The sequence below is a fragment of the Ranitomeya imitator genome, chromosome 1 (assembly GCF_032444005.1).
Source record: "Ranitomeya imitator isolate aRanImi1 chromosome 1, aRanImi1.pri, whole genome shotgun sequence".
Classification (NCBI taxonomy): domain Eukaryota; kingdom Metazoa; phylum Chordata; class Amphibia; order Anura; family Dendrobatidae; genus Ranitomeya; species Ranitomeya imitator.
The window spans coordinates 242,494,069-242,508,073 of NC_091282.1; the positions used below are offsets into that span (position 1 = coordinate 242,494,069).

Below are 14,005 nucleotides of genomic sequence, written 5' to 3' on the forward strand. Positions count from 1 at the left end.
CAACCTAAAATCCAGTTTCCATCCCCAACAGTCCACCAAAACTGCCCTGATCAAAATTACTAAGGACTTACTTACCCCCCAAAGCTAACAGACAATTCTTTATACTAGTCATCCTAGACTGGTCCTCAGCATTCGACACAGTCGACTTCTTCCTTCTACCACAAATCCTCTCTTCCCTTGGCATCAAAGACCTTGCCCTCTCCTAGATATTCTCAGAGCTCTCCAACTGCAAATTTAGCGTCTACCACTCCCACACTATCTCCCCATCCCGCCCGCTTTTTGTTGGTGTCCCTCAAGGCTCTGTTCTGGGACTCTTGTTGTTTTCTATTAATACCTTTGGCCTGGGACAGCTCAAAGTCTAATGGCTTCCAGTGCCAGCTATATGCAAATGATACTCAGATCTACCTCTCTGGCCCAAACGTCACTTCTCTGCTTTCTAAAATCCCTGAATGACTATCGGCCATATCCTCTTTCTTCTCATCAGGCTTTCTAAAGCTCAGTGTGGACAAAACTGAACTCATCTTTCCTCCATCTCACCTAACTCCCCTAACTGATCTATCTATCACAATAAATTATATCATGGTTTTCCCTGTACCGCAAGTCTACTGCCTAGGGGTAACTCTTGACTCTGCCCTATCCTTCAAACCGCACATCCAAGTCCTTGCCACCTGCAACTCCAAAAAAATTCCCGAATCCGTCCTTTCCTCAACCATTATTCTACTAAAATGTTAGTGCATGCCCTCATCATCTTCCGCCTTGACTACTGCAATATCCTCCTCTGTGGCCTCCCTGCTAACACTCTCGCACCTCTCCAGTCCATCCTTAACTCTGCTGCATGACTAATCCATCTCTCATCTCACAATTCCTCCACTTCTCCCCTCTGCAAATCTCTTCATTGGTTCCCAGTTCCTCAACATATCATTTTCAAACTATTAACACTGACTTACAAAGCAGTCCATAATCTGTCCCCCTATATATCTCCAAACTAATCTCCTGTTGCCTTCCAACATGTAATCTCCGGTTCTATCAAGATCTTCCTCTCTCATCCACAGATATACATTCCTAACCCAGTCGCCTCCAGGACTTCTCCAGAGCATCCGCCATGCTCTGGATTTCTGTGCCTCAACAAGTCAGATTATCCACCAGTTTTGAAACTTTCAGACTGAACTTGAAAACGCATCTCTTCAAGAAAGCTCCCAGCCTGCACGGACCCCAGTGTCATCTCACCAACACCTGAGTTGCCGCAAACCCTCAGTCTAATGTCTCCTTTCGCATTATCTGGTAGACTGTAAGCCCACAAAGAACAGGGCCCTCTCCCTTCTCTACTAGTTGGTCATTGTTAATTTGTTCACTGTAATGTATATTTGTATGCAACCATCTCCCATGTACAGAACCATGGAATCAATGGCGCTATTAAAAATAAATAACAATAATTATGTAAAGTACAGTTAAGTCCATATATATATTTGGACGGAGACAACATTTTTCTAATTTTGGTTATAGACATTACCACAATGAATTTTAAACAAAACAATTCAGATGCAGTTGAAGTTCAGACTTTCACCTTTCATTTGAGGGTATCCACATTAAAATTGGATGAAGGGTTTAGGAGTTTCCCTGTTTTTAAAGGGACCAAAAGTAATTGGACAGATTAAATAATTTTAAATAAAATGTTCATTTTTAGTACTTGGCTGAAAACCCTTTGTTGGCAATGACTGCCTGAAGTCTTGAACTCATGGACATCACCAGACGCTGTGTTTCCTCCTTTTTGATGCTCGGCCAGGCCTTCACTGCTGTGGTTTTCAGTTGCTGTTTGTTTGTGGGCCTTTCTGTCTGAAGTTTCGTCTTTAACAAGTGAAATGCATGCTCAATTGGGTTGATATCAGGTGACTGTCAGTCAGCAATAGAACTGCAAGAGGAAGGAACTGTTCCACTAATATGGGGTAATTAGAATTTTGTTGGATTAAAGATTAGTCTTAAAGGACCTGTGTCGTTTTTCTACCTTATCAACTATAAAATGATTTAAGATACATTTTGTCTTACTAGGGAATTACCAGAGGCCTGTTAATAACAAGAGTCCCCCAGGACGCCTTAGGGCCCTGCCGCTTTTTGAAGAGAAGGCTGCAGCGATGACATCAAGTCTACAGCACGTGGCTGCCACAGTTTATCACTTGGCTTGGCGTTCATGGGGAGGTAGACAGAACAGGATTGCAGAGCCAAGTGATTGGCCATAGTGGTCACAAGATGTAAAAGGAACATACATTTGAATATTTTAAAGCCAAACAAGCTGAGACCGTTAACTATGAATTTGCACATTCCCTTTAAGGCTGCGCAAACCTTTACAAATATTTCTATTAAAATAACTCTAAAATAAAAATTCTGCAACCTTAAAAGGGAACCTGTTAGCATGTTTTCACATTTGGAAGTAGTAATATTGACTAAATAATCTTTATTTTTATATAGCACTAACATATACTGCAGCGCTTTTACAGTTTGCACACATTATCATCGCTATCCATGATGGGGCTCACAATCTAAATTCCCTATCGGCATGTCTCTGGAAATAGGTGCTCGCCGTCCAATGGTACCATTTTGGGGAGGATCAGATTTGCTATTCATGAGAAACCTATTCTGGAAGTCATATGCAAATCAAGCAGGGAGTGTACAGGGGGCGTGTCAATACACTTGAAAATGGGAGTTCATCTGCACTGACACGCCTCTAGTGCACTTCCACTGATTTGCATATTACTTCTATGATAGATTTCGCATGATTAGCATATCAGATCCCTAAGAAAAAGGTATAATTTTTAGGTGGATGACAAGTGCCTAATGAGCCATACCACTACTTCCATATGTAAAACAGGTTCAATTTCATCACTTAAAATTTCCTATAGCGCCTGATCAGATCATGCTTCCCCATGGTAAAGCAAGCCCTGTATAATTTAATTCTGCAGCAATTTTCCTCCATTTCTCACCTAGGATAAGGTAATTTGTTAGCTTCCGCTTTTTATGGGGATTTTGTTTTGATTAATATAAGAAATATTGGTGTAGATGCAAATTACCTGCAATGGACAACTGCAGGCCCAGGTTCAGATATACTATCCTGCTTGTGATGAACTTCTTCTAAAAAGTCCAAGACACCCCCAGGATCTGTAGGCACTCCATGATCTGGCCAGGTTTTGAAATGGTATTGCCATACAGTTCTCTCAGTATTACCCTGGTAGACACAAAGCAAGAATATCATGTTAAGACTAGGACTACTACAATACACAGAGACTAAAGCTCCTGGCAAAGCATTACGATAAAACAGCAGATACAGCACAGTATGGGTCTTTGGCTACAGCACATGGATGAAAATCACCTCCACCCGCTTTTGGTACTTTTGAATCTGTGAGTTTACAACACACCAGTGTCTGATGGGAGGGTTGCAAGAATTCACCAAATGAAAGAGTAAAATGAACGAAACGCTGCGATAAACAATGTCTTGTTTGAATTCCAATATACAAATTGAAATCAGGAGCAATTTTTCTTGTTTAATCCCTTTACTGATAATTCCAAACAGGCTACAGTGGAAACGGTTTAGAGGTTTCCTGGAGACAAAACATAGGTAGAAACTCATTGAAAGACATCTTTTAGGGGTGCCGCCATGGCAAATGGGCTGGAAAGTACAACCAAGATCTGTTTTTATGCACCATCAGAGTTAACAAAAAAAAAAAAAAATTAAATGTATGTATTGTAGGAAAGTCAGGTAGGATAGAGTTAAAACCATGCGCTCGAGGTTGAGATTAGGCTACTTTCACACTAGCGTCGGATTCGGCCCGTCGCATTGCGTCGGGCCAAGATTCCGACGCTAGCGTTTGTTGTGCCGCACAACGGGTGCAGTGGATGCATTTCTCCGGCGCATCCGCTGCCCCATTGTAAGGTGGGGGCAGAGTTCCGACTGCGCAAGCGGTCTGTTGGCTGCAAAAAACGTTACATTTAACGTTTTTTGCTCGCGGCGGTCCGCCACAACACGGCGCAACCGTCACAAGACGTGTGTCAATACGTCGCAATGCGTCGGTAATGTTACTCTATGGGGAAAAAACGCATCCTGCAAACAACTTTGCAGGATGCGTTTTTTCCCCTAAACGACGCATTGCGACGAATTAAAAAAAACACCAGTGTGAAAGTAGCCTCAGAGGCACAAGGCTAGCTATGACCAACACCAGGCCATGTGTTCACTTGTGGCGGTCAGCTAGGGGAGCTGAGCAGTGTGAGGTGTTGGAGCTGGTGAGTGACCAGTGAAGGTGAGCTCACTGAGCCTAAAGCAGGACCTGAATTGCCGGCTGGGTGAGACACTGTGATTGCTTTACCAGCATTGAAAAAAAAGGACTGATTTTTGTTACCAAGCCAGGATCATACATGCGTTACTAGGTCAGGGTTACATGCCAAAGCCCACATTAAAGGAAGAGAAGCGACATGCGCCGTACTAGTTATTCAGTTTTCGCAGCCCCTCTGTTCTGTCTACGACGAAAAGTGACCCGCCTGCTGCTTCAGTGTTTCATGGAGCTAGCCAGATGTCACTTGTCAATACAAGTCCATGAGAGCCTTATTCTGGCTCTCAGACTTGCAGTGCGTTCTTGTGACGTAACTTCTGACTTCCGAGCAGTCAGAAGCTGCGCTTACAAGTTGGCACCGCGGACCGGAGCGGCACCAAAAAAAAGAGAAGACGCCAAAGGGCAAGAATATGACCGAAGGCTTACATTTAAATCACCACTCCAGCGCTGGGAGAAAAACCCCCCACGATGGAGTGGTCCTGTAAAGAGCTGTGCAAGTTTATGGAGTTGAAAAAACCTCACTCTTTTGACACAGGAATCGGCGCCTGTGTGAATTCTAGTGTCTACCTGAGAAAGTGAACCCCTATAATATGTATGTATGAATGAATGACGTTAAAATATAGCTAAAAAGAATAAAACTAAGAAAAATACTTACTTGTCCTACTTTGGAAAGTTTAAGCTCTCTTAATATGTAGTCATGAGCTGGTGTTTCCTTAACGTTTCTCACCCGCATGACGCCATACTCCTTTAGCGCATGCTCTTCGGGCCAATACTTTACACATTTACTCTGAAAACATATAATGTAGCATTAATATCGTCATAAACACAAAGATGAAAAGAAAAAACATATCAAAGCAGATGATTCAGCTGAGGCTAGGTTAACATCAGTCTCCAAATACATATGCGTTCTCGCATTTACCTTTTTAGCTCAAAATGGAGAATCTATCCATGTTATCACCTAGCGAACCACGTTATAAATCCAAGTACGTTACTACTGTGTCTAAATCATCACTTATCCTGAAAATGTATTCAAGAGTCAATTGTTCAGAACAAGACCGTTTCTTGGAATGAAGCTGCAGCTTCAAAAGTCAATTGTCCAGTGAAAACAAGAGAGCTATCCACAGGAAAGGTGATAATTGCTGATCGGGGGATGCCCACCCACGGGCCCCTGCACCGCTCAGCAGATCAGGGAACCTTTATCCTAGTTACAAAATGATATTAGAAGGAGCGACACCTGATGCTGATCCAAACATTCGCTGAGGGCATTGTGGATACAGCCGAGTGCAGCGCTGGGCTACTCCATCGGAAACTAAATGAGCAGAAGTCAAGTACACACACTTCCATTATAATGGATATAAAGGTTCTCTGTTCTGCCCATTGATGCAGGTCCCAGTGGTCGGACGCCAATTATCAATAGTTATCACCCCTCCTTAGGATAGGTAACTTGTTTTCACCTTTAACTTCAAGCAACCAAGCTTGGTAATGGGCTTTAATTGATCAGTGTTGTAAATTTACGGTGCAGAAGTAAAGGTCTTGCAATCTAGAAAAAAGTTGGAACCCTAGAAGTCACTGCTATTTTCTGTTTTGTCATCTACACAGCGTTCAATGAGAAGTTTGTATTAAAAAGCAGCATGGGCAGTGCTGATACTTCTACTGGACCTAGCAATCACAAGGTCATCATGTGCCTGCCTGGCACAGCAGAGCTGCAGGATCCTAGCACACCCAGATCAGCACTGCCAGTGACACGTCACTATGGTATCATAGTTATTAAGGTTGAAGGAAGACTTTAAGTCCATCTACAGTGGGGCAAAAAAGTATTTAGTCAGTCAGCAATAGTGCAAGTTCCACCACTTAAAAAGATGAGAGGCGTCTGTAATTTACATCATAGGTAGACCTCAACTATGGGAGACAAACTGAGAAAAAAAAAATCCAGAAAATCACATTGTCTGTTTTTTTAACATTTTATTTGCATATTATGGTGGAAAATAAGTATTTGGTCAGAAACAAACAATCAAGATTTCTGGCTCTCACAGACCTGTAACTTCTTCTGTAAGAGTCTCCTCTTTCCTCCACTCATTACCTGTAGTAATGGCACCTTTTTAAACTTGTTATCAGTATAAAAAGACACCTGTGCACACCCTCAAACAGTCTGACTCCAAACTCCACTATGGTGAAGACCAAAGAGCTGTCAAAGGACACCAGAAACAAAATTGTAGCCCTGCACCAGGCTGGGAAGACTGAATCTGCAATAGCCAACCAGCTTGGAGTGAAGAAATCAACAGTGGGAGCAATAATTAGAAAATGGAAGACATACAAGACCACTGATAATCTCCCTCGATCTGGGGCTCCACGCAAAATCCCACCCCGTGGGGTCAGAATGATCACAAGAACGGTGAGCAAAAATCCCAGAACCACGCGGGGGGACCTAGTGAATGAACTGCAGAGAGCTGGGACCAATGTAACAAGGCCTACCATAAGTAACACACTACGCCACCATGGACTCAGATCCTGCAGTGCCAGACGTGTCCCACTGCTTAAGCCAGTACATGTCCGGGCCCGTCTGAAGTTTGCTAGAGAGCATTTGGATGATCCAGAGGAGTTTTGGGAGAATGTCCTATGGTCTGATGAAACCAAACTGGAACTGTTTGATAGAAACACAACTTGTCGTGTTTGGAGGAAAAAGAATACTGAGTTGCATCCATCAAACACCATACCTACTGTAAAGCATGGTGGTGGAAACATCATGCTTTGGGGCTGTTTCTCTGCAAAGGGGCCAGGACGACTGATCCGGGTACATGAAAGAATGAATGGGGCCATGTATCGTGAGATTTTGAGTTCAAACCTCCTTCCATCAGCAAGGGCATTGAAGATGAAACGTGGCTGGGTCTTTCAACATGACAATGATCCAAAGCACACCGCCAGGGCAACGAAGGAGTGGCTTCGTAAGAAGCATTTCAAGGTCCTGGAGTGGCCTAGCCAGTCTCCAGATCTCAACCCTATAGAAAACCTTTGGAGGGAGTTGAAAGTCCGTGTTGCCAAGCGAAAAGCCAAAAACATCACTGCTCTAGAGGAGATCTGCATGGAGGAATGGGCCAACATACCAACAACAGTGTGTGGCAACCTTGTGAAGACTTACAGAAAACGTTTGACCTCTGTCATTGCCAACAATGGATATATTACAAAGTATTGAGATGAAATTTTGTTTCTGACCAAATACTTATTTTCCACCATAATATGCAAATAAAATGTTAAAAAAACAGACAATGTGATTTTCTGGATTTTTTTTCTCAGTTTGTCTCCCATAGTTGAGGTCTACCTATGATGTAAATTACAGACGCCTCTCATCTTTTTAAGTGGTGGAACTTGCACTATTGCTGACTGACTAAATACTTTTTTGCCCCACTGTAGTTCAACCCATAGCCTAACCTAACATGCCCTAACATGTTGATCCAGAGGAAGGCAAGAAAAAAAACATGTGGCACATGGGGAAAAAAATTCCTTCCCGACTCCACATACGGCAATCAGACTAGTTCCCTGGATCAATGCCCCATCAAGGAATCTAGTGTATATACCCTGTAACATTACACTTTTCAAGAAAGGCATCCAGTCCCCTCTTAAATTTAAGTAATGAATCACTCATTACAACATCATACGGCAGAGAGTTCCATAGTCTCACTGCTCTTACAGTAAAGAATCCGCGTCTGTTATTATGCTTAAACCTTCTTTCCTCCAGACGTAGAGGATGCCCCCTTGTCCCTGTCTCAGGTCTATGATTAAAAAGATCATCAGAAAGGTCTTTGTACTGTCCCCTCATATATTTATACATTAATATGAGATCACCCCTTAAGGTACCTTCACACTGAGCAACTTTAGAACGATAACGATAGCGATCCGTGACGTTGCAGCGTCCTGGATAGCGATCTCGTTGTGTTTGACACGCAGCAGCGATCAGGATCCCGCTGTGACATCGCTGGTTGCAGCTAGAAGGCCAGAACTTTATTTCGTCGCTGGATCACCCGCTGTCATCGCTGGATGTGTTCACTTGTAACCAGGGTAAACATCGGGTTACTAAGCGCAGGGCCGCGCTTAGTAACCCGATGTTTACCCTGGTTACCATTGTAAATGTAAAAAAAACCAAAAACACTACATACTTACATTCCGGTGTCTGTCACGTCCCCCCGCCGTCAGCTTCCCGCACTGACTGTGAGCGCCGGCCGGCCGTAAAGCAGAGCACAGCGGTGACGTCACCGCTGTGCTCTGCTTTACGGCCGGCCGGCGCTGACAGTCAGTGCGGGAAGGTGACGGCGGGGGACGTGACAGACACCGGAATGTAAGTATGTACTGTTTTTTTTTTTTTTTTTACATTTACAATGGTAACCAGGGTAAACATCGGGTTACTAAGCGCGGCCCTGCGCTTAGTAACCCGATGTTTACCCTGGTTACCCGGGGACTTCGGCATCGTTGGTCGCTGGAGAGCTGTCTGTGTGACAGCTCTCCAGCGACCACACAACGATTTACCAACGATCACGGCCAGGTCGTATCGCTGGTCGTGATCGTTGGTAAATCGTTTAGTGTAACGGTACCTTTAGCCTTCGTTTTTCCAAACTAAATAGCCCCAAGTGTAATAACCTATCTTGGTATTGCAGACCCCCCAGTCCTCTAATAACCTTGGTCGCTCTTCTCTGCACCCGCTCCAGTTCAGCTATGTCTTTCTTATATGCCGGAGACCAGAACTGTGCACAGTATTCTAAGTGTGGTCGAACTGGTGACTTGTATAGAGGTAAAATTATGTTCTCCTCATGTGCATCTATGCCTCTTTTAATGCATTCCATTATTTTATTTGCCTTTGTAGCAGCTGCCTGACACTGGCCACTGAATATGAGTTTGTCATCCACCCAGGTCTTTTTCATTGACGGTTTTGCCCAGAGTTTTAGAATTAAGCACATAATTATACATCTTATTACTTCTACCCAAGTGCATGACCTTACATTTATCCCCATTAAAGCTCATTTGCCATTTATCAGCCCAAGCTTCTAGTTTACATAAATCATCCTGTAATATAAAATTGTCCTCCCCTGTATTGATTACCCTGCAGAGTTTAGCGTCATCTGCAAATATATATATACACACACATATACATAGTGGCACACTTTTATCTGTAATTTGGGATCACGATCACATGGATGCGCTGTCATAATACACAATAAAAAAGTTGCCCCTTAAGACCAAATAAAAACTTTTATATATATATATATTAAAAACATTTTTACATAAAAATGAAAAAATATATGCACAAATCAGAAATCCACATGACTACGAACCAGAAGAATTCATTCAATAGATTATTTAGTGTAAAATGTGAACAGTAAAAACAATAACCAACAAAAACAAAACATTTTAATAAATTTCCCGGCGCCTGCACACTGCAGTACTTTACTCTGCCCTCAACAGGGCACATAAGTACGCCTGCCTGCGGAGGAGCGCGATGCCGAGGAGCAATGAAGCAACCAGGCGGGTGGCATCGTAAGAAGATGGGAGGCGCCGTACCCGGACCTGAAACACCCATCGGACCAGACCGCCTCCCGGGGGTGCATAATAAGTTATTTTTCTTATCTTGCAGGTCAGACCGGGGGCTTATATACAGCATTACAGAATGCTATAGATAAGCCCTGAAAGGCGGTGGTCACATGTTATATTGGTCAAAACTGCTGACAGGTTCCCTTTAAAATATACCTAAAAGCCACACACTATTTTTTGCTTAGGTGAAGCCGTTTTCATGATAATACTAGAATCTAAAAATCAATAATATAAACCAGGTTTCAGGATATGAATTAGGATCACCATTTCAGACTCACCTTGCCTCGTTCTACCTCCTTAGTTGTCATGACGATAACTCTGGAGTTTTCTTGGAAAACCATTCTCCAGAAATCATTGACTGTGTTTTGCAGGCAGCCCTGAGTAGCGATATAGCGCTTCTTCGGTTTTAAATTGTTGCATTTTGTTTCAAATTCAGGCTGGAAAGTAATGTATGGCATAGGAACATTATTTCTTACATACTGGCTGACTAGACGAATCTTATGTGGAAGAAGACGACGACTCACCATTATGGTATTGGCATTGATGTAATCGGAAACCTGCTCATTAGGATCCCCATCATGAAGGATAACCCTTGTGTGATCAACTGTTGTGAGAAAAAAACCAATAAGCCATGAGGGTCAACGGGGCTTGTTTCTAACAGTAGATATATCGGAGGTTGTTCACATAATAGGATTGCTAAAATGTACATTTAGCATCTAATAATCTACAAAGAATATATGAACAGATGTTACTGACATAGTGCTTGGCACAACGCACCGTGATAGCACAACGCACAGTGATAACACAACACACCTGGATATCCCCACGCACCAGGAAAAGACAACGCGCCGGGACATCACAACGCGCCGGGACATCACAACGCGCCGGGACATCACAACGCGCCGGGACATCACAACGTATTTTTATACATACTGTTACTCATACGTTTACATACTGTACATCCATTGAAACAGTTTTTCCCAATTCCTGCTCTAACCATATTACACATTTCCGCTCTTAAATTATGTTCGTTTTCGCAGCATTTTTTCAGTGAATTTTTTGTGCAAAAAGAAACCCTGCCTTTTACAATGCTAGCAAAATGAATGACATTTCTATAATCTCATGCATATGCAGTTTCTTTTCTCTTGCATATTTTACCAAGGTGTTATTTCAAATCTGCAACATGTCATTTTTTTCAGCGTTTCTGAAGCATTTTTCACCCAAACAAATACTTAAAAAACACACGTAAAAATGCAACAAAAATGCAAATAAAAACACATTAAACACTGCGTTTTGCCCTGCCAAGAGACACGTTTTTGCAGTACTAAAACCACACAATTAGGTCAGTTATCATCATTGCTGCATTTAAGAAATGTAAAAAGTCAGAATAATACTAGAAACTGATTTATTTTAGCTTTTACTTCTTTCACCACATTATCACAGTTCTTAGTATTTAGTAGTATAACTTGGGTCACATATTTTGGGTCACCTTCTACAAGCATCTCATAATAAGTTGCTGGAGTTTTTGGCAATCCCTCCCGACAGAATAGATTTAAATGTCTCTGTTCACACATGCATCTTCACTCCTGATCATAAATTTTCTATGAGGTGGAGATCAGGGCGTTTTGTGATGACACTTCATTGTGTTGTCCTTAAGACACTTTGTCACAACTCTGGATGTTTGCTTGTGGTCAATGTTCATTTGGAAAACCTATTTGTTCCCACGCCTATATTTCCATGCTGGTGACTTGAGATGTTGCTTCATTACCTCCACGTCATTTTCCTTCCTCACAATGTCATTTATTTTGTCAAGTGCACCATGCCTCCTCAAGCAAAACACCCACAAAACATGATGCAGCCCCACCTGAACTTCGGCTTTTTTGCTCCATACATAACTAGGTTCAACAATTGTATTTTTATGTAATCAGACCAGTGGACATGTCTTAAAAATTAACACCTTTGACCCCATATGCAATTGAAAATTGTAGCCTTTGTAAATGGCAGTTTATCACTTCATTACATGTCATGTCAATGTAGAACACATTTCAGTGTTGTTATAGATACACTTGCACCCGTCTTCTCCGGCATCTTCAGGTTGTTTGGTGCGAATGTGTCTCCTTCCAGAACGCCATGAGAGCTCCCTGGTCCTATGGTGTTTTTCACCTTTCAGATTATCGTTTGAACAGACAAACGTTGCATCTTCAGCTGTTTGGATCTCGCTCTAGACTAGTGGAGATCATAGATGCTTTATGATGTCTTGGATAATTTGCTTGCAATTTCTTATGATGTCAAAGAGGCAAACAGTCCTCAAATGTAGTCCTAAAAGTATTGCCAGATGTACACCATGGATTAACTGAAAAGGTGTCAATTAGATATCAGAAGCAATGGCATCATTTTCTGGAAAAAAAATTCCAAACAACTTGCAAGAGTTGACTCCTGATCCACTAGAACTTCAGTATACTTTGGCTGCAACATCAACCACTAAGCTACAACATCAAAATCACATAACTCGGGTACAACGCACGTAATATGCAAACATTTTGAAGTTCCTGATTACATGACCTGTAAGGGCCTTCAGCTAGTTAGGTGAAAGGTCCTCCAACTACTAATGATGTGCAGCATCCGTGCTGGTCCTGGAGCCTTCACTCCTGCCCTGCACAAAGATCAATATTGGCCAGGAATAGCTTTCTCAGACAATGGGAAGGATGCTGTGACAGTTCTCCTCAATCACAGGAAGTTGCATCCTGGCTATAAACCGCATGCACTTTTTAGCAAGATTTTTTTCCTTGCAAAAAAGTGCGTTATAGTAAAAAAAATATGGTATTTATTCCCTTTACCATATCTGACAAAGCTAATCTGCATGTTCACGTTAGGCTCATAACTATCCCCATGCCTCTATATAGCAGCCACATGGTTGCTCCATCCATAAAGCGTCAAGTTAACAAATCACATGATCATGTGGCTGACGTATGGCGGGATCTGCAGTACTTGGCATTGGTTGCTCCATACACTGTATACAACCACTGCCAAAGATGTTAAAAGCTAACGAATGGGGCTGCCGGTACCCCACCAAATATTGATGACCTATCTTAAAAGAACGTTCTCAAAATAATAGTGAATAACCTCCTTCATGGCAACTTGGAGATTCTGTAGAAACCAGAGTATTCCTAAGTTCTATAAAGAGAAAAAGTAACCTGTACTTACAAGGTAAGATATTCTTGTAACGGTTCTTATTCTTGTTTTCAGGTCTTTGCCCCTCTTTACGACTATATAGCAGTTTGCATTCCTGTTGCTGCAAAGTCTGGGAACAGAATAAAGTAAAAAAATAAAAAATAAATTCATTTTTGGAAAAGAAATAGAAACATTTATCTCTGTCATCTAAAGCAGCTGTTTTGCGCTCCCTCCCCAGCAGCTGCATCTCCCAGACTGAGCAATTACCTGTCAGTCAGAGTTACAATGAGGTCTGCTGTCAACACGTTCCTAAAATATACACCCCTCTTGTGAATGGTATGCCAAGGGTTTCTACATGGAGAAGCGGAAATAACCTGAGCACCTCATTATACGCTGCACTATATTTCAAGGACGCGCATCTCACCACCCAGGAAAATATATTTTAATAACCTCATAACAAGCAATGTATTTTATTTGTGAACGCCAACATGGAAATATGAAATATTAAGCAATAAGATCTTATTAGAAAGATAAACAGCGCACAACTCTTCCAAACCAACTTTCCAGAGTTACCGAACACTATACTTGGTGATGGAGGAGCCGAATCCTGACAGTATGAGGTCTCCACAATGTAACAGACAGGTAGACCGCTTTGCATAAAGGATATTTTTAGTGTCCTCCATCCATTAAGTGGTGAATCACTGCAAACAGCAGGGAATAACCTTCAGATTATATTTGTCAAGGGAAGAGGCGGTCAGAGCAGTTGCATTATGTGCTCATGGCATTATTCTGGAAGCCATTTTAATAGACTCATTAATCCACCAGCAAGAAGAACTGAATTTGGATGCTTCAGCCACAGGTTTGCCAGGCTCGCACTTTATATTAGAAGGAAATGGTCGGCATTTTGTACAAATCCCTGGATAACCACAATAAGTACTGTT

The 14,005-nt window shown here is 42.2% G+C and overlaps 1 protein-coding gene across 1 annotated transcript in view; it reads right to left on the bottom strand.

Annotated features, from left to right (window-relative positions):
* PTPN11 (protein tyrosine phosphatase non-receptor type 11) overlaps positions 1 to 14,005 on the bottom strand; it is a 114,772-nt gene that overhangs the window by 50,992 nt on the left and 49,775 nt on the right. Inside the window, exons 7-11 of the mRNA XM_069754784.1 lie at positions 13,098 to 13,194; positions 10,418 to 10,497; positions 10,172 to 10,330; positions 4,972 to 5,103; positions 3,063 to 3,217 (exon numbers count right to left, since the gene is read on the bottom strand). Coding sequence (XP_069610885.1) covers positions 3,063 to 3,217; positions 4,972 to 5,103; positions 10,172 to 10,330; positions 10,418 to 10,497; positions 13,098 to 13,194 — 623 coding nt within the window. The remainder of the gene's footprint in view (positions 1 to 3,062; positions 3,218 to 4,971; positions 5,104 to 10,171; positions 10,331 to 10,417; positions 10,498 to 13,097; positions 13,195 to 14,005) is intronic.